Source organism: Diospyros lotus, chromosome 1 (genome assembly GCF_014633365.1).
Source record: "Diospyros lotus cultivar Yz01 chromosome 1, ASM1463336v1, whole genome shotgun sequence".
Taxonomy (NCBI): domain Eukaryota; kingdom Viridiplantae; phylum Streptophyta; class Magnoliopsida; order Ericales; family Ebenaceae; genus Diospyros; species Diospyros lotus.
In genome coordinates, this window is record NC_068338.1 from 52372729 (window position 1) to 52394799 (window position 22071).

Consider the following 22071-nt stretch of genomic DNA (forward strand, 5'->3'; position numbering starts at 1 on the left):
GATGCAGCAGCGGACTGCATCTTAGATGCAGTCCGCTGCGCCTGCTGCATGATGCAGCAGTCCGCCCACATTGGGCGGACTTCAACACAAATAATTGTCATTATTTATTTTTATAACTAATTTTTTTTGCTTTGTCATTATTTATTTTCATAATCTAAGTGTCATGATTGTTATTATTCATTTTCATAATTAATTTTTTTTGCTTTGAAAATATGCAACTTTAATATGTTGGGCAGTAGTTTTAGGCGGGAGTTTTAGGCGAGTGAAGAGTTAGAATTTTTATAAAGTTAAAATTGTCTTTATGTTTTGTTTAATATAATTAAAATAATATAAAACAAGTATTAAATGTCTTTCTATCTGGATAGATTCTATCCAAATAGATTTATCGTTTATTAAAAACAATTGAGATCCAAATAAAATCTAATTTTCAATTCAATTTTTTATAGACATTCAACCTAATAATTAATTTACAACCTTTTGTGTTCTTTTTTTTTTTTTTTTCAATTTTTATGTTATCTCTTTTTATTATTCTCAATTTTTTTTTTAATTTTTACCGTTTCTTCTTAAATATTCCATAAATTTTAATATTGTAAAATTATTTTTTTTTTATAAATATTTCAATTGCAACCTTAAAAAAAATCTCATTGTTCCTAATTTTATCTTCTTAATTTTTATTGTTTATTTGTTTATTATATGAGGTTGTTTGGTTTCTTTTAATCTTTCAGATATTATATTTTAATTAAAAATTTAATATAGTTAAAAAATTATTATATTTTATAATTAATTTAATTTTAACTTTTTTTAATTTAATAAAATAATGAAATTTTTTCGTAAAGGTGTATTATTATTATTTGAAAAGACCCCAACAAACATTTTCCTCTAAGGCCCCAAGTTGGTTGAGCCGGTAGGTTGCCCTTCAGAATTCACCGCCGGGTCGTCGTCGTCTTCTTCAGATACAGTCTGAATGTTCCGAATATTCGGCTCCTGCAAAGGTTGAACACAGTCAGTTTAAGCTTAAAGGCATCCGATAATTGCAGGTAAGGGTGCCCCACTTTAGATTCTGCCGGATTCTGCCTGCCGGCATGTCCTTGGTGCACCTCCGCGGCACCTCATATGGAAAGCAAATCTGCGATGGAACCAAAGAGAAAGGGCAACTAGAGCAAGCGTTAAAACCAGCGCTTTCTTTCCCACGATGCAACAGCATATGCCCAGGCATATTCCAAGCAAGCAGCAGTAAAGTCATGCTCTATAACAACACAGTGCAGACACTTGTGGCAAAATCTCAGTTTAAAGCAAAAATGAAGAAAAGTAAAAGTAAAAGCAGGGCTGAATTAAAATCAGGGATCGCATTAATTCCTAAGAATAGAGAGAACTGTTGTGCTTGCTAACAATGTAGGAATGGATAAGACAGTTGCTTTATCAACTCGTCCTACCTCGCGACAGCCTTTTCATCTTCCTTTTCAGTATCAATGCTATTTGCAAAGGTGACCATTGACTGCTTTTAAATGAGCCGCCCGTTGGATCTTGCAGATGAGCTAGAAGTCTGTCGTATATTTTATTCATATGCATTATGCTTTGATGTGAATTAAGCCTTCGTTTGGCAATGCGGTTTGACCGCTTAAACTTATTTTCTTATACGTTTGGCATTACTAACAGCTTAAAAGATGTATAATTTAAACTCTAATCCAATAGTGTTTAAAAGAAGCTCTCGCCCAGCAACTTTTGCAAATAAGCTCTAGAAAAGAAAGCTTTTTGAGTTGACCGATTAAATAACAATTTTATTTCCTAATAATTTTTATATTTACAATTCTTATCCCTATACATTCCGGACTCTCATCTTCTCCTTCATTGCTCTATCTTCATTTCTCCTGCATCTGTGCTTCCTCTATTATTGTTGTCACCGAATCTCCTCCATAAACAGTTGTTGTCACCAGCCATCGCCGTCCATCATTGCCGTCGCCACCCATGTCCATTTTAGAAATTATTTTAAATTTATATATAAAATATTATACTAATATATTTTTAAAAATTATTTATAATTTATCAATATGTAATTGTAAGTATTTTAACAAATGAACATCAATTTATTTTTTTATTAAAAAATTATATTTTTTGAATTTTATTTGCATTATTCAGTATTATGTCCATTTTAATTTTTTTTTGTCAAGTTTTAGCAATTTATCAAGTTTTACAAACTAAATACATAATTTTTAATTAATAACTTAAAAATATATTTATCCAAACATCTTATCAACTTAAATACTACCTAGTTTAAAAATTTTAAACAACTTAAAAACTGAATAGCTTTTAAGCCCCTTTAAAAACATAGCCAGACTAAGCATAAGTTAGATGTGTAATTTGTCTTCAATGGCTCTTTTTTCTAAAGTACTGTACTCTCCATCTTTGCCTTATTTGGATCTGCTTTGGTTACATTTTTGTTTGTTTGTTTTTTTGGTTCAGAAGCAGGAAGAACTATTTTTCCAAGTGCTGTCTGTATTCTCCTTTGCCTCTTCTGGATCCCTTCTGTTTTACTTTTTTGGTTTTGGGGCAGGAAAATGTGCAATAGCACATGACAGTTTGTAATGGAACCTTGTGCTATATGCCCTTGTCTGAATTTACCTTTTCTTTTTTCGTTTTAGTATTTATCTTGTGCTTTTGTCGTAGCCCTTCTTCTCTTATTTTCTAGATTGAACTGAACAAACTGCAGGAAACAAGTTTTTACTAGTAATTAAAATGGACTTTCATGACCTCAGAATCTCCATAAATATGTAGTTTCCATTCCAAGATGCAGCACGATTGAAGCTATACATCAGATTGATCCTTTTGCTACAAATATCACATCGATCAAGCAGCCTGTCAAGCCCTGCCGGTTTTGCTGTATGTGACACGGAGAATGGATGAAGGCCTGGACGTTTTCTGAAGCTTCTAAACTGTTTAGGTCCTAGGGTTATCCAGATTGCTATGGAGGGTTTTAAGTGGTTCTAGAGTGTTCCAGATTCTCTTAGGTTTTAGAATGATCTTTTGTAATGTCCCAAGTGGTTGATAGGTCTGTCTATGAAGAATGCAATCCCAGCCATAGATTTAGATTGACCTCCATCCCCGGTTTCGGTAAGAGTATGTATAGAAATAGTATTATTTTCTCATTCTCTCTCGTTCTATCTTTCCGAATGTCTCCCTAAATTGCATAGAAATAGAAATAAAAAACATTTCGAATATAAAATGAAAATGGAAAAAAACCATTTTTGCAAAAAAATAAAAAAACAAAAAAAGGGTAAAAATGTAAAAAATATATATATAAATTTTTTTTTGTAAATATAATTTTTAATATAAAAAATTATAAAAAAAATAGCAGACAATTGAGCAGAACACAAGCAATCGACCAATTAAACAATGAAAGTTGTGAAAGTGTGAATTGACAGCAGCATCGAGCAATCGATGGCGAGTGGGAAGCAAGCAAACGCACCGAGCAACCTAACAGGTGAGCAAAGCACTAAGCAACTGAATCGATGATAGCACGAGCATTGAGCAAATCAACGATGAGAAGGAAGCGAGCAATTGCACTGAGCAACTGAATCGACAGTGGCACAAACATTGAGCATTGAACAATTGACAATGAAAGGGAATCAAGCGAGCAATTAGACTTGAAAAAATGGCGACCTCGCAAGCAATTGCTTCGAGCACCGAGCAAATCAATCAATGGCAGCACCGAGCACCGAACAACTGGTTGGCAAGAGAACAACGTTGACAACAAAGGGACGGTTGGAGACGAGATGAAAAATTCATCGATTCAATCAAGCTCCGATTAAGACTTCAAAAAATTAGGGTTAGGGTTAGGGCGTGAGCATTGTGGTAGAAGTGAGATAATTTAATATATTTACTGGTTAGAGAAAAAAAAATCTGACGTCCCAAGCCAAAAATGTGTTTTCAATAGTTTACTTTATTACGAAACTTCTCTCAAAATGTTTTTGAAATTATAGAAACGAATCAAGAAATTTTTTTGGTTGTTTTCAACGTTTTTGAAATATGAAACGTCTCAAAAATGTAAAAACAACGTTTCTAAGCTGTTTCCATACATAACAATATAATAGGTGTCTCCTAAGCTCAAACTCCTCGTAAATTTAGCACTATTTTTTTCTTCTATAAATAAAAAAACATTAAACAAGAAAAAGCAAACAAGCTTCTATAAGAAACAAGCTGGGATATATCTCGTGAAAAAACAAAGAAAGATTACAAGACTCTCGCTAGGAGAGAAAATACAACAATTATGGCCTCAAACATGCGAGGCATAAAGTAAAAAAACATCACATATAATAATGGGAGAATAGCCAAATACACAAAGGGTCGGAGAGAACAGAGGCGCAGACTTATCACTGTTGAGAGGATGTGACAAGCTTCTTCAGGTTTTTCTACCAAAGGCACTGCACCTGAAAGTTTCACATTCTCAAAGAGAAGTATGTTCTTATGCATTCCCATGGAAAAAAAAATTGAGGGCGGCTTTCCTCAATGCGTTGAGAAAATATATTATTATTAATCCTACTCAAATATAAAATGCCGTGACATGTTATTTAATTCATATGGTTCAAGCTGCAGCTGTCTATCCTAAGTAGTAGTAGCTTGCAACACAAACATATGGAAATTGACCCCAGCGAGAGAGAAAGAGATGAAGAAGGGGAATGAAGTCAGTGATCTTGATAGGCTCCCCATGCTTGCTGCTGCAATGGTATTGTCAAGGTGAGGCCAGAATCAGAACTCAACCAACCAAATTTCTCCAGGAGCTTCTTGATTAGATCACCTGCCGCATAGGATACGCCTGAGGCCATAAACCCCGCTACCACATAGTATATTACAGTTGTTATGTAAGACCTGGGCGGCCTCTGGGTGTAAGCCTTCCCGGTAGCAAGTAGTATGATGCAAAGAAGAGAGGAAGCCGCAACAGCGATGAGTTTGAAATCCCTGTTGTCGCTCTCACGAAACGAGAACCCATAGATGACAGGAGAAAGCAAGCCAAATATGAGATACGATAAGATGGCAAATGTTGCGTGAAGCGAGAATTTGCCTTTCTGCCCCAGTAACTCTTGATAACGATCTAGTTGCTTGCTAGTTTGATCAGATGCATCCTCTGCTGTTTCAGTGGAGATGCTCCCAGAATGGTCATTTTTCAGCTCCCACAACTGTATACAGGTCATAAGTATTGTCAATTTAGAAGAGAAAAGGCAGAGAGAACACATTCTATAGAATTTGTCATGGTAAAAGTTACTCTAGCGTTGTAAGGACAACAAGGGTTTCAACCATGCTTGTTAACCTTTTAAACATGTATACTTTTATTCATTAAATTTAACCTGCAAAATATAATATAAGATCAATTTAACCTGATTCACTACCACTGGTTGAATAGGCCAGTCACCAATTCAACCGGCCAGTTTGTGTTTGGCCACCCCAGCTGGTTCGGCAATCTGTTCTGGTTTTCAAAACATTGGTAACACTGATTTATGGTCTACTGGTGTTTTTATCTATTTAGATTATTTCTAGTAACTCTTCTATTTGTAGATTTCTAATAATTACAGTGGAGGCATTTGGAGTTCATACAGAAGTACATGAGCTCAAAGACAAAAGACGTGATTTAGAGTCAAATCAAAATCAATCTACACCCAACTATTAGAAACCCATGATTTAGAATATGTATCATCTTCTTGACCAAAGCATTCTTTATGAAATTTTAACTTTTTTATTTGAGAAAGACACTGTTTGATTGGTAACCTTTGGAATGAATACTACATTGATTCCAGCATTAGCAAAAAACCATCCCTTTAATTTTCATGATCAATGACTTCTCTTTAATTTTCTTCGAACCTTTTATTGAGTCATGGATAACTAAAAGGAGTTGAAAGGAAAGACTCACATTGTGTCCAATGACTAAAAGTCCTCCAATCAGATTAGCCAATCCCAGAGCCAATATGTTCACTGCAATACCAATAGACAAGGTCATTCCCATGGTGAAAATAAGTTTCAAAGACCCAAAGATGAAAATAGTTTCCTTCAGCTATTTGTGCATGTATTATGTGGTTATACAATGAAAGCATGAATTTAATGTACAGGTGCAGAACAAATAGTTCGTAACCGCATACACCTCTTTGACCTAGTCTCATAGAAAATAATCCAAGAGTTGAATTTTTGACGGCCATTGTGGATAGATCTTGCATGACAAGTACCAACTACCATTCCAATTCAAGAATATGTAAAATAAAATCTTCAATTTCTTCCCTTGTGTCAAAAAGTCAACGGAAATTGATAACTGGACATATTTTCTGTAGTGGTAAAAGCTTGGAAGTAAGCACAATAATTAGGTCTGAGCCTAAAGGAATCCACTCTTTTGATAGACAAGGGCCAAACTCTCAACACCTCAAAAGTAGGAGCTCATGTTGGTAAATGGTTTTTATTTTTTGGAGATAGTAACTATTCAAAGTACCTAATACCATAATATAAATTGGACAAGAAGAAAAAAAATTAAGTGTAATAATTTCACATACTGATATATCACTTTCTTTATTAGATTAAGTAAAGCTGAAAGAAAAATGCAGCACACTTACACGTGGTGGTATCAGCACCAGCTGCAGATAACACCACACCTAGGCTTGTAATTGATTCAACCAAACCACCATATACGATGCTTTTTATTATATCCATTCCATGAAATCCTCTAGCTTCAGCAGGAATAATATCTTGTACTCCCTGAGCAGCTGGGACAACAATGATTGCATCAGTACCTGCAAATGTTTTAAGGCAACAGTGTGGCATGTGATGCGTATAGCACGATAATACTATGTTTTTGATGAATAAATGGGTATGAGCATAAATCATTATAATAAGGAGCTTGAAGCCATTATGTGGTTAACTATGCCAACGCAAGAAGACAGATGAGAAAAACTAGCTCACCATCACAAAATCATTTAATTTCTGGAAGGATACAGAATGCACTTCAATTAAGTAGATACATTTCTCAGATGGAACTTTTGCAGACTACCAAGGGCTTTCATAAAAAATAAGTAAAGAAGAAGGGACTTCTTCAGCAGTAATATTTTATTAGTTCTCTCTCCAAATAGGAAAGATTAGACTATCATATTATTAGCTGGTCTGTTTTTCTGGTCTCACCAGTTAGTTTATCACATCCTCAGTGGATAAATGGGAAATAGGGTTTAAGCCTCACAATCTCATTTTACGGTTACCTATGAAGTCATTACAAGTTTACAGAATACCGAGCTATAACTCAAGGTATATGTGAGATAATTTGGCTTGGGAAACTAATATACATATAACTATCCCTACAAGGCTATATAGTGACAACAAATCAGCCATAAACATCGTGAATAACCCAGTTCAACATGACCGGGTGAAACATGTAAGAATTGATCAACATTTCATTAAACAGGAAATTGAAGATGGAGTCATCAACCTTACATATATTCGTACTGGTGTACGAGAAGTAGACATTCTTACAAAGGCCATGACTAAACAAGGGTTTGAATTAATTAGAATCAAGTTGGAAATGAGAGATATCTATTCACTAGCTTCAGGGGAAGTGTTGAAGAAGGATTCCAGCTGAATAATGAAAGAGCATATTGGAATTTGAGATAAGATGATAAGGAGAAGAGTTTGAAATTAAAGATAGCTGGGAGATAAGGAAAGGATAAGAAGTTACAAATAAAGCTGTTCAAAAAGATAGGAGAAAACTACCTTTCAAGTTTAAATCCTATCATATCTGTCGTTGGATTGTACTTTTAATTTTTTTTTTTTTGAATTCGTACATTCTAGGAGCAAACTAAGGTCTGCTCATGTATATATATCTAGGAGGAGATCAAATACAAGTGTGATCGAATTCATTTCTGTTCACCTCCCATCCCACTTAGATTCTTTCTACTTGAATATCTTAATTGTTCACTTTCCCAGCAAGTTGTGTTGCTGGATTATCACTTCCATTATCCTGTTGAATTTCATCAGTAGAGTATGACAAATCTAACTCATAAACAGTACCCAAATCAGCAGGATCCAGAACAGCCCCCTCTGTTCAAGATGTCATGAAAAGCATCTAGCAGTCAGCATAAAACTTCACATCCATCATATTCAGTGATGGGAAAATACATAATTATTGTTCAACCATTGTCATTAAATACCCTCAATCATCTTTGTGAAAAGGTACTATATCGAAAGATAAACGTGAAGGATTTTATGCCCTAGGAACAAAGATGAAGTATAACCTTCTTATCAGTTTCATCAACATTTAGAAGGCATTGATAAAATCTATACATGCCAGTGTTGTTTGAAGATGAGCTGTTTCTGTTATTGTATGAAATAACTGCATGGGAAACAGAAAATTTTGTGCATGTAGCATATTAGGACATGGAATTTAAAAGAAGGATTAATCAATTAATTTGCTAGTTGCTATAGCATCTACATTAGGAGTGCATAAATTTGGTCAGAACAGTGGAGTTTGTAATAAGATATCGTTTATAAAAATTCACATTATCTTTCACTTCATTAAGATGTTTATTCCACCACAAGCAAAACTAAATATCTTACCTATAGGAGGTCATTGATTCTTTTTGTTTTTAGTTACACCATCTAATTGTTATCGTTCACAAGTAACAAATGGGTATTGTCCCTGTACCTATGCCTCTTTCTGTAACATGATCTAGGTTCTCTTCTGTTTCATCATACCCACCTCTCTGAGGTTCACCTTGACCATCAAATGATTGATGAGGTGATTTAATTTCTTTTTTTGATGCTTCAACACTACTGTTTTCCACATCTGCCATGTGACCACTTCCTGCATCAGCAAATCAAGCAAGAACTAGAAACATCAGCAGAAGGGATAGTTCTCAATACTGGAATATCTAGCACACATATTGAGATCTTATTTTGCCACAATAGCTAAGTCCCGTTTATTTTTTATTAAGAGTATTTCTTTCCCTACTAATGCACCTACCAGAGTAATATTATTTTTACACTAATTCTTGACTATTAGATGTCAAACCGATATGTTCCAAATTTTTTTGCTTCCAACTTATTTTAGATCTCTCATTCAGAAAGAATTAGTATGACCAAAATATATAATGTCATCTGGAAGACAGCAGGTGTACCTGAAGAGTAAAATGATTATTTGTCAACAAAATCAACTAAATAATCAAAAAGATTGTAGATGGGTAGTACCTTGAGCAACAAGCACTGTTTCTGCATGTGATGAGAAAAGATGGGAAAACCAATTTTTCTTCACCTCAGAAATTGGCCGAGGACTTTGTATGTTTTCCTTCTCACTTTTATCCCAAAGTTTCTTGAACAGTTTAAACCCACTACCTGTGAAATTCAGTTAAAATTTCAGTTTTGTGTCTGAAGCAAAAACCTCAATGTTATAACCCAGCCAGAAAAATACGTGCAAAACATCTCAATACTGATTTTAAAATTCAAGGGTTATTGGCACCAGTAGCTTTTGGTCTTCCCTTGTGTCAACATGAAGTAAACACTGAAGTACTTGAATAGTTTAAGTGGTGTCAATCCTCATTTGGGGACTCAGATCATTCACAGACAAGGTAAAATCAAATAGTCTACACATGCTATGACTAAGAATCCAGTATAAGAAATTCCCAAGATCTCATAGAGGAAGAACATAAACAAGCAAATGGTATTTTAAAGTCAGGAATATAATTACTACTACACAATTTAAAGGTTAAGCTGAAGTGTAAATAGTGCAGGCCGATTATATCTAATGACTGAGGAGAAGTTAGCATGCCATAATAAACTTTGTAGTATAATTAGCGATCATTGTCATCATCTGAAGTAAGGAACTATACCTGCAGGTTTACTTTTTATAGCCACATTGAGTTTCTCACCCATATGGGATTCCTCAACAACTAAAGAATCTGTGCTTGAATGAACCAGAATCCTCAGTCCTTCTTGGTTATGTTCAAAAGTAGCGTTTTTGACAGGTTTCAGAATGTGCCCCAAAGCTTTCTGTTGAAGAAGGATTCCGGCTGAATAATGATAAGAGCAGATTGGAATTTGAGATAAGATGATAAGGAGAAGAGTTTGAAATTAAAGTTAGTTGGGAGATAAGGAAAGGATAAGAAGTTACAAAAAAAGCTGTTCAAAAAGATAGGAGAAAACTACCTTTCAAGTTTAAATCCTATCATATCTGTTGTTGTACTGTACCTTTAAATTTGTTTTTTGAATTCGTATATTCTAGGGGCAAACTAAGGTCTGCTCATGTATATATATCTAGTAGGAGATCAAATACAAGTGTGATCAAATTCATTTCTGTTCACCTCCCGTCTCACTTAGATTCTTTCTACTTGAATATCTTAATTGTTCACTTTCCCAGAAAGTTGTGTTGCTGGATTATCACTTCTGTTATCCTGTTGAATTTCATCAGGAGAGTTTGACATATCCAACCCATAAACAGTACCCAAATCAGCAGGATCCAGAACAGCCCCCTCTGTTCAAGATGTCATGAAAAGCATCTAGCAGTCAGCATAAAACTTCACATCCATCATATTGGGTGATGGGAAAATACATAACTATTGTTCAACCATTGTCATTAAATACCCCCAATCATCTTTGTGAAAAGGTACTATATTGAAAGATAAAGGTGAAGGATTTTATGCCTCAGGAACAAAGATGAAGAATAACCTTCTTATCAGTTTCATCAACATTCAGAAGACATTGATAAAATCTATACATGCTAGTGTTGTTTGAAGATGAGCTGTTTCTGTTATTGTATGAAATAACTGCATGGGAAATAGAAAATTTTGTGCATGTAGCATATTAGGACATGGAATTTAAAAGAAGCATTAATCAATTAATTTGCTAGTTGCTATAGCATCTGCATTAAGAGTGCATAAATTTGGTCGGATCAGTGGAGTTTGTAACAAGATATCGTTTATAAACATTCACATTATCTTTCACTTCATTAAGAGGTTTATTCCTCCACCAGCAAAACTAAATATCTTACCCATAGGAGGTCATTGTTTCTTTTTTATTTTTAGTTACACCATCTATTTTTATAGTTCACAAGTAACAACTGGATATTGTCCATGTACCTGTGTCTCTTTCTGTTACTTTTTCTGATGCTTCAACACTACTTTTTTCCACATCTGCCATGTGACCACTTCCTGCATCAGCAAATCAAGCAAGAAGAACTAGAAACATCAGCAGAAGGGATAGTTCTCATTACTGGAATATCTAGCACACAAATTATTGAGATCTTATTTTGCCACAATAGCTAAGTCCCATTTATTTTTTATTAAGAGTATTTCTTTCCCCACTAATGCACCTACGTAGAGTAATATTATTTTCACACTAATTCTTGACTATTTGATGTCAAACTGATGTGTTACTTGAAAGGAAGAATGTACTAGCCCTTGATCCATTGGAAGCACACAAGCTATTATCAGAGTATTAAGTATTAAATGAGTACAAGAACATTAGGATCACTGGCCTGTTAGGTTTGGTGTTGGTTCTATAAATATTTTAGTGAATGAGGGATTTAAACACATAAATAGCTGTTTCATCTAAAACAAACAACAATAAGGATGGATTTCAATTTTCCTTTGTAAAATTACAGTAAATAAATCAATAAACACGCTTACTTGGTTAAGACTTGAAACTCAAAAGTGCCACACCTCCAGATTACCTACAACATAATAATCATGTAAAAGAGCATGCACAGAGCATGAGGCTACCCGCTATGCGAGGGGCAGGGGAGGGTCATTTTTTACCTGATCGTTGCCTTCTGTTTACAAAAAGGCCATTTCCACAACTTGAGCCCTTTCCAGTTACAAAGGCACAACCAGACAATTTTACCATTCCTACCACTGCTTGCTAGTGTAATCAAGTGAAGACAGAATTTATCTGTGTGATATTTAATCCTAAAGGAGCATGGTTTAGCAAGGTCCTGTAATTTCAATCTGGTAAGTTGCTATAATCATCTAGTAGTTTACATCAATATAATCTCAACAACACCATTTGGCGAAGAACTAACAATGACTTTCAGGCTGTGACCTAAGAAAGCGAGAGAAAACAAATGTGTACATATTTTTATTGTCACAAATTTTAGAGGCGGAACATGCCATCACAGGTTAAGATATGCAAACACACCCTGGAAAGAAGAGGGCACGGTGCAGTTCTTAGGATAAGAAATGGAAGAATTAATTTGCATACCATTATGACTTATCTTGACTTCTGTATTTTGATATTCCACTAGAGGCTTTGTGGAAGGACTGGCATCAACGTTTTGCCCATTCTCAGAAAGATCTGCTAGAATATCCACATTCTCACTGATATCTGACTCTCCAAGTACTGAAGCTGGTTTTGACAATAACAGGATGGAGTCTGTACCATCTGCACACATTCCCTTCTTAAATGAGGACTGCTTTAAAATCAAGGAGGACAAAGTAAGCTTATTTCCAACAGAATTACTGGCTATACAGCAAGGAAAAAGTAACAACTTAAAACCATAAGCACCGCACTTTTAAAAGTTGAAGGATTTATTTCCCCCCAATAAGCTAGGTGGTCACAAAAAGGAAAATATTCTGCCCGTGGATATTTTAAAGTCAGGAATATAATTACTACTACAAAATTTAAAAGTTAAGCTGAAGTGTAAATAGTGCAGGCTGATTGTATCTAATGACTGAGTTGAAGTTAGCATGCCACAATAAACTTTGTAGTATAATTAGGGATCATTGTCATCATCTGAAGTAAGGAACTATATCTGCAGGTTTAATTGCCGCATTGAGTTTCTCATCCATATCGGATTTCTCAACAGTCAAAGAATCCGTGCTTGAATGAACCAGAATGTTCAGTCCATCTTGGTTATGTTCAAAAGTAGCGTTTTTGACAGGTTTCAGAATATGCTCCATAGCTTTCTGTTGAATAAGGATTCTGGCTGAATAATGATAAGAGCAGATTGTAATTTGAGATAAGATGATAAGGAGAAGAGTTTGAAATTAAAGTTAGTTGGGAGATAAGGAAAGGATAAGAAATTACAGATAAAGTTGTTCAAAAAGATAGGAGAAAACTACCTTTCAAAGTTTAAATCCTATCATATCTGTTGTTGTACTGTACTTTAATTTTTTTTTTTTTTGAATTCATATATTCTAGGAGCAAACTAAGGTCTGCTCATGTATATATATCTAGTAGGAGATCAAATACAAGTGTGATCGAATTCATTTCTGTTCACCTCCCATCTAACTTAGATTCTTTCTACGTGAATATCTTAATTGTTCACTTTCCCAGCAAGTTGTGTTGCTGGATTATCACTTCCGTTATCCTGTTGAATTTCATCAGGAGAGTTTGACATACCCAACTCATAAACAGTACCCAAATCAGCAGGATCCAGAACAACCCCCTCTGTTCAAGATGTCATGAAAAGCATCTAGCAGTCAGCATAAAACTTCACATCCATCATATTCAGTGATGGGAAAATACATAATTATTGTTCAACCATTGTCATTAAATACCCCCAATCATCTTTGTGAAAAGGTACTATATCGAAAGAAAAACGTGAAGGATTTTATGCCTCAGGAACAAAGATCTTATCAGTTTCAACAACATTCATAAGACATTGATAACATCTATACATGCTAGTGTTGTTTGAAGATGAGCTGTTTCTGTTATTGTATGAAATAACTGCATGAGAAATAGAAAATTTTGTGCATGTAGCATATTAGGACATGGAATTTAAAAGAAGGATTAATCAATTAATCTGCTAGTTGCTATAGCATCTGCATTAGGAGTGCATAAATTTGGTCAGATCAGTGGAGTTTGTAATAAGATATCGTTTATAAAAATTCACATTATCTTTCACTTCATTAAGAGGTTTATTCCTCCACGAGCAAAACTAAATATCTTACCTACAGGAGGTCATTGTCTCTTTTTTGTTTTTAGTAACACCATCTAATTTTTATCGTTCACAAGTAACTACTGGGTATTGTCCATGTACCTAAGCCTCTTTCTGTTACTTTTTCTGATGCTTCAACACTACTTTTTCCAACATCTGCCATGTGATCACTTCCTGCATCAGCAAATCAAGCAAGAACTAGAAACATCAGCAAAGGGGATAGTTCTCATTACTGGAATATCTAGCACACATATTGAGATCTTATTTTGCCACAATAGCTAAGTCCCATTTATTTTTGATTAAGAGTATTTCTTTCCCCACTAATGCACCTACCTAGAGTAATATTATTTTAACACTAATTCTTGACTATTTGATGTCAAACCTATATGTTCCAAATTTTTTTGCTTCCAACTGATTTTAGATCTCTCCTTCAGGAAGAATTAGTATGACCAAAATAAATAATGTCATCTGGAAGACAGCAGGTGTATCTGAAGAGTAAAATGATTATTTGTCAACAAAATGAACTAAACAATCAAAAAGATTGCAGATGGGTAGTACCTTGAGCAACAAGCACTGTTTCTGCATGTGATGAGAAAAGACGGGAAAACCAATTTTTCTTCACCTCAGATATTGGCCGAGGACTTTGTATGTTTTCCTTCTCACTTTTATCCCCAAGTTTCTTGAACAGTTTAAACTCACTACCTGTGAAATTCAGTTAAAATGTCAGTTTTCTGTCCAAAGCAACAACCTCAATGTTATAACCTGGCCAGAAAATACGTGCAGAACATCACGATACTGATTTAAAATTCAAGGGTTATTGGCACCAATAGCAGATTTTGGTCTTCCTTTGTGTCAACATGAAGTAAACACTGAAGTACTTGAATAGTTTAAGTGGTGTCAATCCTCATTTGGGGACTCAGATCATTCACGGACAAGGTAAAATCAAATAGTCTACACATGCTATGAGCGAGAATGCTGTATAAGAAATTCCCAGGATCTCGTAGACAAAGAACATAAACAAGTAAATGGTATTTGCACCTAAAAATTTCCATAAAAGATAACCAGAAATATCATTGTTAAGAGATAATATTTATTCAAGAGGGCATCCGCAGAACACTGGAGTAACAACCTTTATGTTACTTCCCTTACCCCACATTCTGTTCCATTACATACTGTTCTGTCCCCTAGCCCACCCCTCTTCCAAATGAAGCATAAAGGCCATTATATCTAATGTCATGTTTAAGGGCTTCCCATCAAGTTTTATTTACTCTTCCTCTCCCTCTTCCACAACAAACATTCTTTATTTCATCCACTAGCCTTATAGATATGTCCATTAGTCTTCTTCTAACATGCTCATACTATCTTAATCATATAATGTATAACATATGATTTCATTTCTTATTTTGTCTTCTCTTATATGGCTGCACATCTACTGTAACATTTTCATTTTAGCTATGCTCATATTTTGCATATGTTGATGCTTAACTGCCCAACATTCTGAATCATATAAGTAAAGATAATCTTATAAAATGTTAGACACACTTCTCTACTTTAACATTCAGCTTTAACTCTATGAGTAACATCCTCCACCATCTTCCATTCTTTTTGAACACTTGATCCTAGATATCTATATTCATTTTTACTTCGGATAACTTGATTTTCAAGTCTCAAAATGACATCATCCACACTTTTTTCTTTTCAGTGAACCAAAATTCCACATATTCAATTTTTGACCTACTTAACTTAAAACCTTTGGATCCTAAAGTATTTATCCATAATTCAAGTTTATTATTCATGCTTTTTTTTGGGTCTCATCCACTATGACAATATTGTCTGCAAATAGCATAAACCAAGGCACTTTCTTCTCTGATGTGCTTTGCTAGTTCATCCATCAGAAGAGCAAAAAAGTATGGACCCAATGCAAATCCTTGATGTAATCCAATTATAATTGAAAAGGCCTTAGTAGCTCCTCTACAAGCCCTAACAGGTTTCTGCTTGATGTTATTAATAAATGACATTGCTGACATTTTTTACTTTTTCCTTTCAAGGGAAAAATGGAGAAGTGACTACTGTAGGAGAATTCTGAAGGGTGTCAACCCATTCTTATTTCATTCTGTTCCCTTGCATTTCAATATGTTTCTGCAGAGATATTACAATTTGGTCTGTGTTGGTATTCATTCTCGTCATAGGAACAGCTGGTCACTCAATGGATATATATATATATATCGTATGGTTTTTCTATGCAGCATATTGTTGGAAAACCAGTAACACGACCTCAAATACCATTAAAAGATAACGGATTTCATCACCAGTCTTAGAAGGATCCAAGCAATGATATAAAAATGCAATGGTAATGCAAATATGATATCAGGAATGTGCTAGGGATTTGTTGGTTTAGTAACATACCTGGAGGTATGAAAAAGCTGAAGCATGAAAAACATCTGAACACCTCTGGCTCTTGGCCCGAATGATGGCCATTGGCTTCAGGAATCAGACTACCATCCAAGGAATTATCAACTGTATTATGACCTTGATAATTTTGTGCAGGGGCAATACTGGCATCTAACTGAGATGCACCTAGTGGTTGTCCTTTGTTACGCTTTTTATCTTCCTCAGGAATCCTAATGCTGCGTTTTCTTTTGTGAAGAATAACCCTTCCGGTAATGCAAGAATTACATTTAGGACAGTATAAATCATGTGTGTTCTGCTTCTCCAATACTCTCTCAACATCAAATTCAGTCAATTCACGATCAATTTCCACTGTCTGCTCATCATCAAATGTTACTGTTATATCACTACAAGATTTATTTGTTTTATGTTTTTCACTTGATTTTTCAGAAGGCAGAAGGCCTAAATGAGAAAAGCTTCCACCATTCGAGATTTCTGATTTTCCTGAAGGCAGAAAGCCTACATGAGAAAAGCTTCCATCATTCGAGATTTCCGATTTTGCTGAAGGCAGAAAGCCTACATGAGAAAAGCTTCCATCATTCGAGATTTCTGATTTTCCTGAAGGCAGAAAGCCTAAATGAGAAAAGCTTCCACCATTCGAGATTTCCGATTTTCCTGAAGGCAGAAAGCCTACATGAGAAAAGCTTCCATCATTCGAGATTTCCTTTGTTTGATGGTTAATTGCATGGCTTTGACTCTCTTGATCATCAAAATTCTCCGTTGCAGCAACTAATCCATCATCTCTGGAACTTCTCTCAGAAGCAGAAAATAGAAGGCCATTGTTTTCTGTCGCGGAAAATCCATCAACGGATTCAGTACCTGCATAGATGTGTCCTACAAGCATTAATTCCTGAACTCTTGCTTTTGATTTGGATGAGTGGTAAGGGAGAAAATGTAAGCATGCAAAAACCAATTGAAAAGTATTTAAATCACCTACAAAGTTTTCTTGCTTAACATGCAAATGCAGAGTCAAGAACAGATCTGTCACTTACCTATTAGTTACAAAAAATAAAAGGAAAATTCAACTAAATTCAAAACAAATAATGCTTTGTCCAACAAAATGAAAAAAAAAAAAACTAATACTGTACCCATGGCTTTTGGCATGGCCATGCGCATTGACTATTAGGCTATAACTGCTTGAAGTAACCTACAACCCAAAAAAATAGCAGCTCTCTCCTTCTCTCTACCATGCCAGACAACATTAGGATCAATCTTATCCAAAATTTAAACAGAAAAAAAGATATTTATTGACAGGTATTGCAATCTGACTATTTGAAACTGATGCTTCATTTCCCGAAATCATCATATCCACTGACCTTCAAATTTGCAAAAGAAACATTGTCCCTCTTGGTTTATGATTTTGGTATTCAACAGCATATGTAAGTGCCAAAACTTAGGATGCGGAGTATGACCAGTCCAAGGACTTCCACTTTGGTACATCCAACAGCAGTTTCGGCATTTCCATATCCCTTCATTCACAGACAAAAAAAGGGCAAGGAAAAAATTTGCAGGTTCACCAAAATTGCCCACGCTTAAGGATGAATTGAATAATGCACTAATTCAATCTCACAGCTAAGCTGCAAGGTTTAGCAATATCCAGTGTAAAGTGAAGTTATGAAAAAGATTGATCTAGAAAAAAATAAGTGTTTGCTACGGGTTATTGACATTTGCAATACCCTCAATTGAAAAGACCGAAGAGAAGAAAAAGGAAACAATCAGAGCAGCTTACTGATCATCAAAATATCTCATACTAATCATTTTACTTTAAGAACAGAACTAATTAACTTAATCAAAGTGCTTTCACAGGATGATGTATGATACGAAGATTGGTTCATGTTCAGTAAATAAGTAAAAACCAGTTTATGACATGAAAGAATCAGGAAGAATGAGAATTGGTAAGTTTCAGCAGAAAAAAAAAAAAAAACCATGGCATGGATCTCATCTTGAGGAGACAACCTAGTTAAGAAAGAACGGGCGAACCGAGTGACTACAGTGGCAATGCAGCATTGCAGCTGTCAGCATAGGTTGGGAGCTAAGCCAATTAAAGGGGAGTGCGATTTTGTTCACCCCATTTAACGGGGGTTAAAATAAGCCCCGTGAAAAGCTAACGGCCTCTCCTCTCCTCTCTCTTCTGCTTCCCTCTTCTTCTCCAAGCCTCCCTCTCTCCCCCTTTCCTCTTATTCTCCAGCCAGCCTCATGCCGCCGCCGCCTCCTCTCGCGCGTCGACCACCAAGGTTTCCTCGCGCGCCGACCGCGGCGTGGCGAGGCGAGGCGATGCGGCAGTGAGAGGAAGGCGGCGAGAGCAAGGGAAGGGGAGAGAGAAAAGGGGTGGGTAGAGACCCCTGAAATTACCTTTTTACCCCTCCCCCAACAAACTAACGGGGGTAAAGTTACCCCCGTTAAAGGGGGTGAACAAAATCGCACTCATTAAAGGGAGAGGTCATAACAGAGGTCATGCGCACAAAGTGGAAACGCATGCCTAACATCATCTTAAGCATCTTCAGGAGAGAGGTCATAAGAGAGGTAATGGTAAACTGCAGGAGATGATCCTATCCTATACATTTTGGAAAGCCCTAAATTTAACTGTACTGAATCCACTAAAGATATCAGTTTTCTAACCTGCCTGGACGTCTCAATTCTTACTCGTTCTTGAATTGTTGTTGCAATTTGCTAAATTGGAAGAAAAGCACATTGCGTGGGTACAAGTTGCACACGGGTTACTCTCTTGAGACACGGTAATTGCTCCTGCAATTTTTTTTCCCTCACCCAAATCCTTACATGGATGCTTATATCTAAGTCAATCCAAGTAAAAACAGCGATCACTCTTTCCCTTCACCGCTAACGCTCCAGCAACACATGTTCCAGAAGAAAATGAAACTTATCTCAAACATGTTCCAGCAAACATGGTCTCGCCCCAGGCAAATCTCAATAGTCAAGACGGAGTTGCTCTCTAAAGATCGAGATTTTCCGCTCAGTATGTTTCGTTTTCTTGTTTATGTTTCTGCAATTTTTTTCTTTTTGTTATCTGTTTGCTTTTTTGCGAGTTACGTACATCAATCATACATAAAAATCAACAGATACTGTTCAGAGAAGGGAGAAATTTTGGGATGAGAAAGGAGAACCAGACAACGGTCCCCTTCCTTTTCCTGTTCTCAGTGTTTGGGAGGTAAGGAAAGGAAAGAAAATTGAGGCAGTGGGGGACTAGGGGCTTTGAGGATACTACTGTAATTCGAATCATAAACCGTACCCCAAACCGTTGGTGAAAGGAAAAGGAAAAACCATAAAACAAGCTTCTGATTCTCAAGGCCCACCTTCAAATAAGAAGTCGAAAGATGAGGTCCACTGTATCAAAGAAAGATAAGACTAGAAAATCCACGTCAAAAGTTGCAGGGCATAATATAGAAGCAAGCCCACAAGGAGACAGAAGCATTTGATGAAAACATATAAGTAATAAATCTACCTTGGTCTTTGTCATAATAAACGTTCTTCCCAGATATTGCTTTCGAATCTTCTTCCATCCCATTGCCGTCTTTGTCGCCATCTTGAAGCGCCTCTTGCCCATGTTTTTTAAATCCATTGTGGTTGTGGGGCTCTTCTGAGAGGGGAAACAATACATTAACGCCGCCGGTACTGTTGACAACTATAGCACTGGGTTGCCAAGACCACCTTTCTTGCAAGGCCACTGCAGTCTCGTCCTCCTCCTCTTGCCGCCATTGTTGCTGTTGCAGCTCCGTTTTTTCCATTTCCTGTACGTCCTTTTCTTGTCTTTGCTCGGCTATTTCCATTTCTGAAGCACTGTTCTGAGTAGAATGGCTAGTGAGTAGAGATCTTTTTTTCCTGTGAGTATCTCCTCCCTCCTCCACCTCAACTTCTCTGATTTTCTTTCTCCTTCAATGGATAGAGAATTTATTGCTGGATAGTGCCTCCAAATCTGGCCAAAATCGTGGCCGTTTACTTGGACCATGTTCACTGGTAGCCTGAGAACATGACAACAGCATTAAATAAAATAGATTTTGGTTTTTCCAAATCTTTGTGAAGAACAGAACCTTACACTTTGAACAAAATTTTTCTCCTTTCAGACTGCGGCTGGTGCCATGTGGGGATGGGATGGGCGAGCTTCCATCGTCAACCTTTTGAAAAATGGGCTTTTTGTTAAATTGCAGAACTCAAACATGATAACGTGAGAGTAGATGGAGTGAATTCAATACCTGTTCCAACCAAGCATGAATTATTTAAGAGGCAGTACAACTATTGTTCTTGCAGACATCAATGAATTGTCGTTTACCCTCATCTAAGGAATTTTCTTCTATTCTCTTGTTAATAATGCCTCGTTTTTAATTCCACTGGAAGCCTAGTACCTCTACCATTGCAAGATGAGTAGATTAATATTTTATTAGGCCATGTGATCGTGCGCTACCAGCAGATGAACATTTAAGTCTTTAACAACCAAATATCCTTCTACATGTGAATTATGCGTTTGATCGTGTGAACATTTTCGAGAAACTTTAAGTTGCTGTCTGGCATCCAGATTATTTTTTTAATCTGTCCCTACCACTTTCATGTCTTGATGTTTTTGCTGAAGCTTAACTTATCAATATGAGTAAATTAAAAGGAAAAAAGAAACCTGGACATTTTCTGAAGTCCGGACATTTGATGTTTATGAATTTAAGCAGATAAGACTTCTTCTCAAATGCCTCTTGGTCATCATTATGTCTTAATTCGACCAAGAAAAGTCCAGGCTTTTTCTTCCCAAACTCCATTGATTCCTCTGGTCCTTTTCCTTTTTCTGTTTGCACAAATTCATAAGCAAAACAAGGAGGAGTTACTTTAACTCTAAGAATCATACACATAATTGTTTAGGACTGTTGCTTTGATATTGATTTTACAACTACCTTAAAAGGAATGAGTTAAAAGGGGTGTTAAGCTTACTGTTTTTTAAAATAATTTTTAAGTTTTAGTTAGCCTGCCTTCTCTTTATTATTTTCAATTCATTTTGAATTTTCAATTTTTCAAAATACTAAAAACACGTTTACTTTATTATTTTAAAAAAAAAAGAAAAGAAAATCGAGTGTTTTTAGCTAAAACATGGTGAAAATATTAAAATGCGGAAAACAATCCCCCCTCCCCCCCCCCCCCACCCCCAATCTCGCACACCCAACATCCCTCGTCTTCTCCTTCTTGCATGTAGTCAAATGCAATGCCCCATCAACAATCGCAGATCCAATGGTGGCCATCTATTTCCCTCCCCCAACAACCATTAACGACCACTAGATCTGGTAGTGGCTAGACTTAGGGCAAGTTGAATCGGTCGAAGAAGAACCAGCAACGACAACCAGCGAAGGCAGTCGCAACGAGCAACAACAATGGTAAGGACGAGTAGCAGCACTGACAACTTGGGTTTTCGTGATCGATGATTGTTTCGTGGTTTCTTTGTGGGTTTCATTTGAATTTTGGATTGGAATCTCCAAAAGTGGGTTTGTGAGATTTTGATATTTTTTTATTTATCAACATAATTGATATTGTGTATTTAGTTATTGATTTGTATATTTAATTATTGATTTTGTGTATGTGCGTATTTAATTATTTTATTTATGCGTGTATTTGATTATTTTGTGTATTTGGTTATTAATTTATGTATTTGATTATTATTTTTGTATATATGTGAAAATTATGGATAAGGTAAAATAAATAGAATTAAAATTTATTAAAATAAAAAATAAAATAGTGCGTGAAATAGA

The 22071-nt window shown here is 35.8% G+C and overlaps 1 protein-coding gene across 9 annotated transcripts in view; it reads right to left on the reverse strand.

Moving 5' to 3' along the window:
- Positions 1-20199, reverse strand: part of LOC127786887 (uncharacterized) — a 39631-nt gene extending 19432 nt beyond the window's left edge. The window contains exons 1-13 of one of the 9 annotated variants that reach the window (XM_052314679.1): positions 19794-20193; positions 17650-17802; positions 16292-17152; positions 14444-14587; positions 13988-14059; positions 12208-12387; positions 11088-11159; positions 9843-10022; positions 9205-9348; positions 8663-8821; positions 6588-6764; positions 5900-5961; positions 4179-5171 (exon numbers count right to left, since the gene is read on the reverse strand). In XM_052314679.1, the coding sequence (XP_052170639.1) occupies positions 4680-5171; positions 5900-5961; positions 6588-6764; positions 8663-8821; positions 9205-9348; positions 9843-10022; positions 11088-11159; positions 12208-12387; positions 13988-14059; positions 14444-14587; positions 16292-17152; positions 17650-17802; positions 19794-20118 (3021 nt within the window). In that variant the 5' untranslated portion in view covers positions 20119-20193 and the 3' untranslated portion in view covers positions 4179-4679. Of the gene's footprint in view, positions 1-4178; positions 5172-5899; positions 5962-6587; positions 6765-8662; positions 8822-9204; positions 9349-9842; positions 10023-11087; positions 11160-12207; positions 12388-13987; positions 14060-14443; positions 14588-16291; positions 17153-17421; positions 17465-17649; positions 17803-18289; positions 18648-19793 lie in introns of those variants that run through there. The other 8 variants (XM_052314625.1, XM_052314606.1, XM_052314661.1 and 5 more) reach the window with 8 other exon arrangements.
- Positions 20200-22071: the final 1872 nt, after the last annotated feature.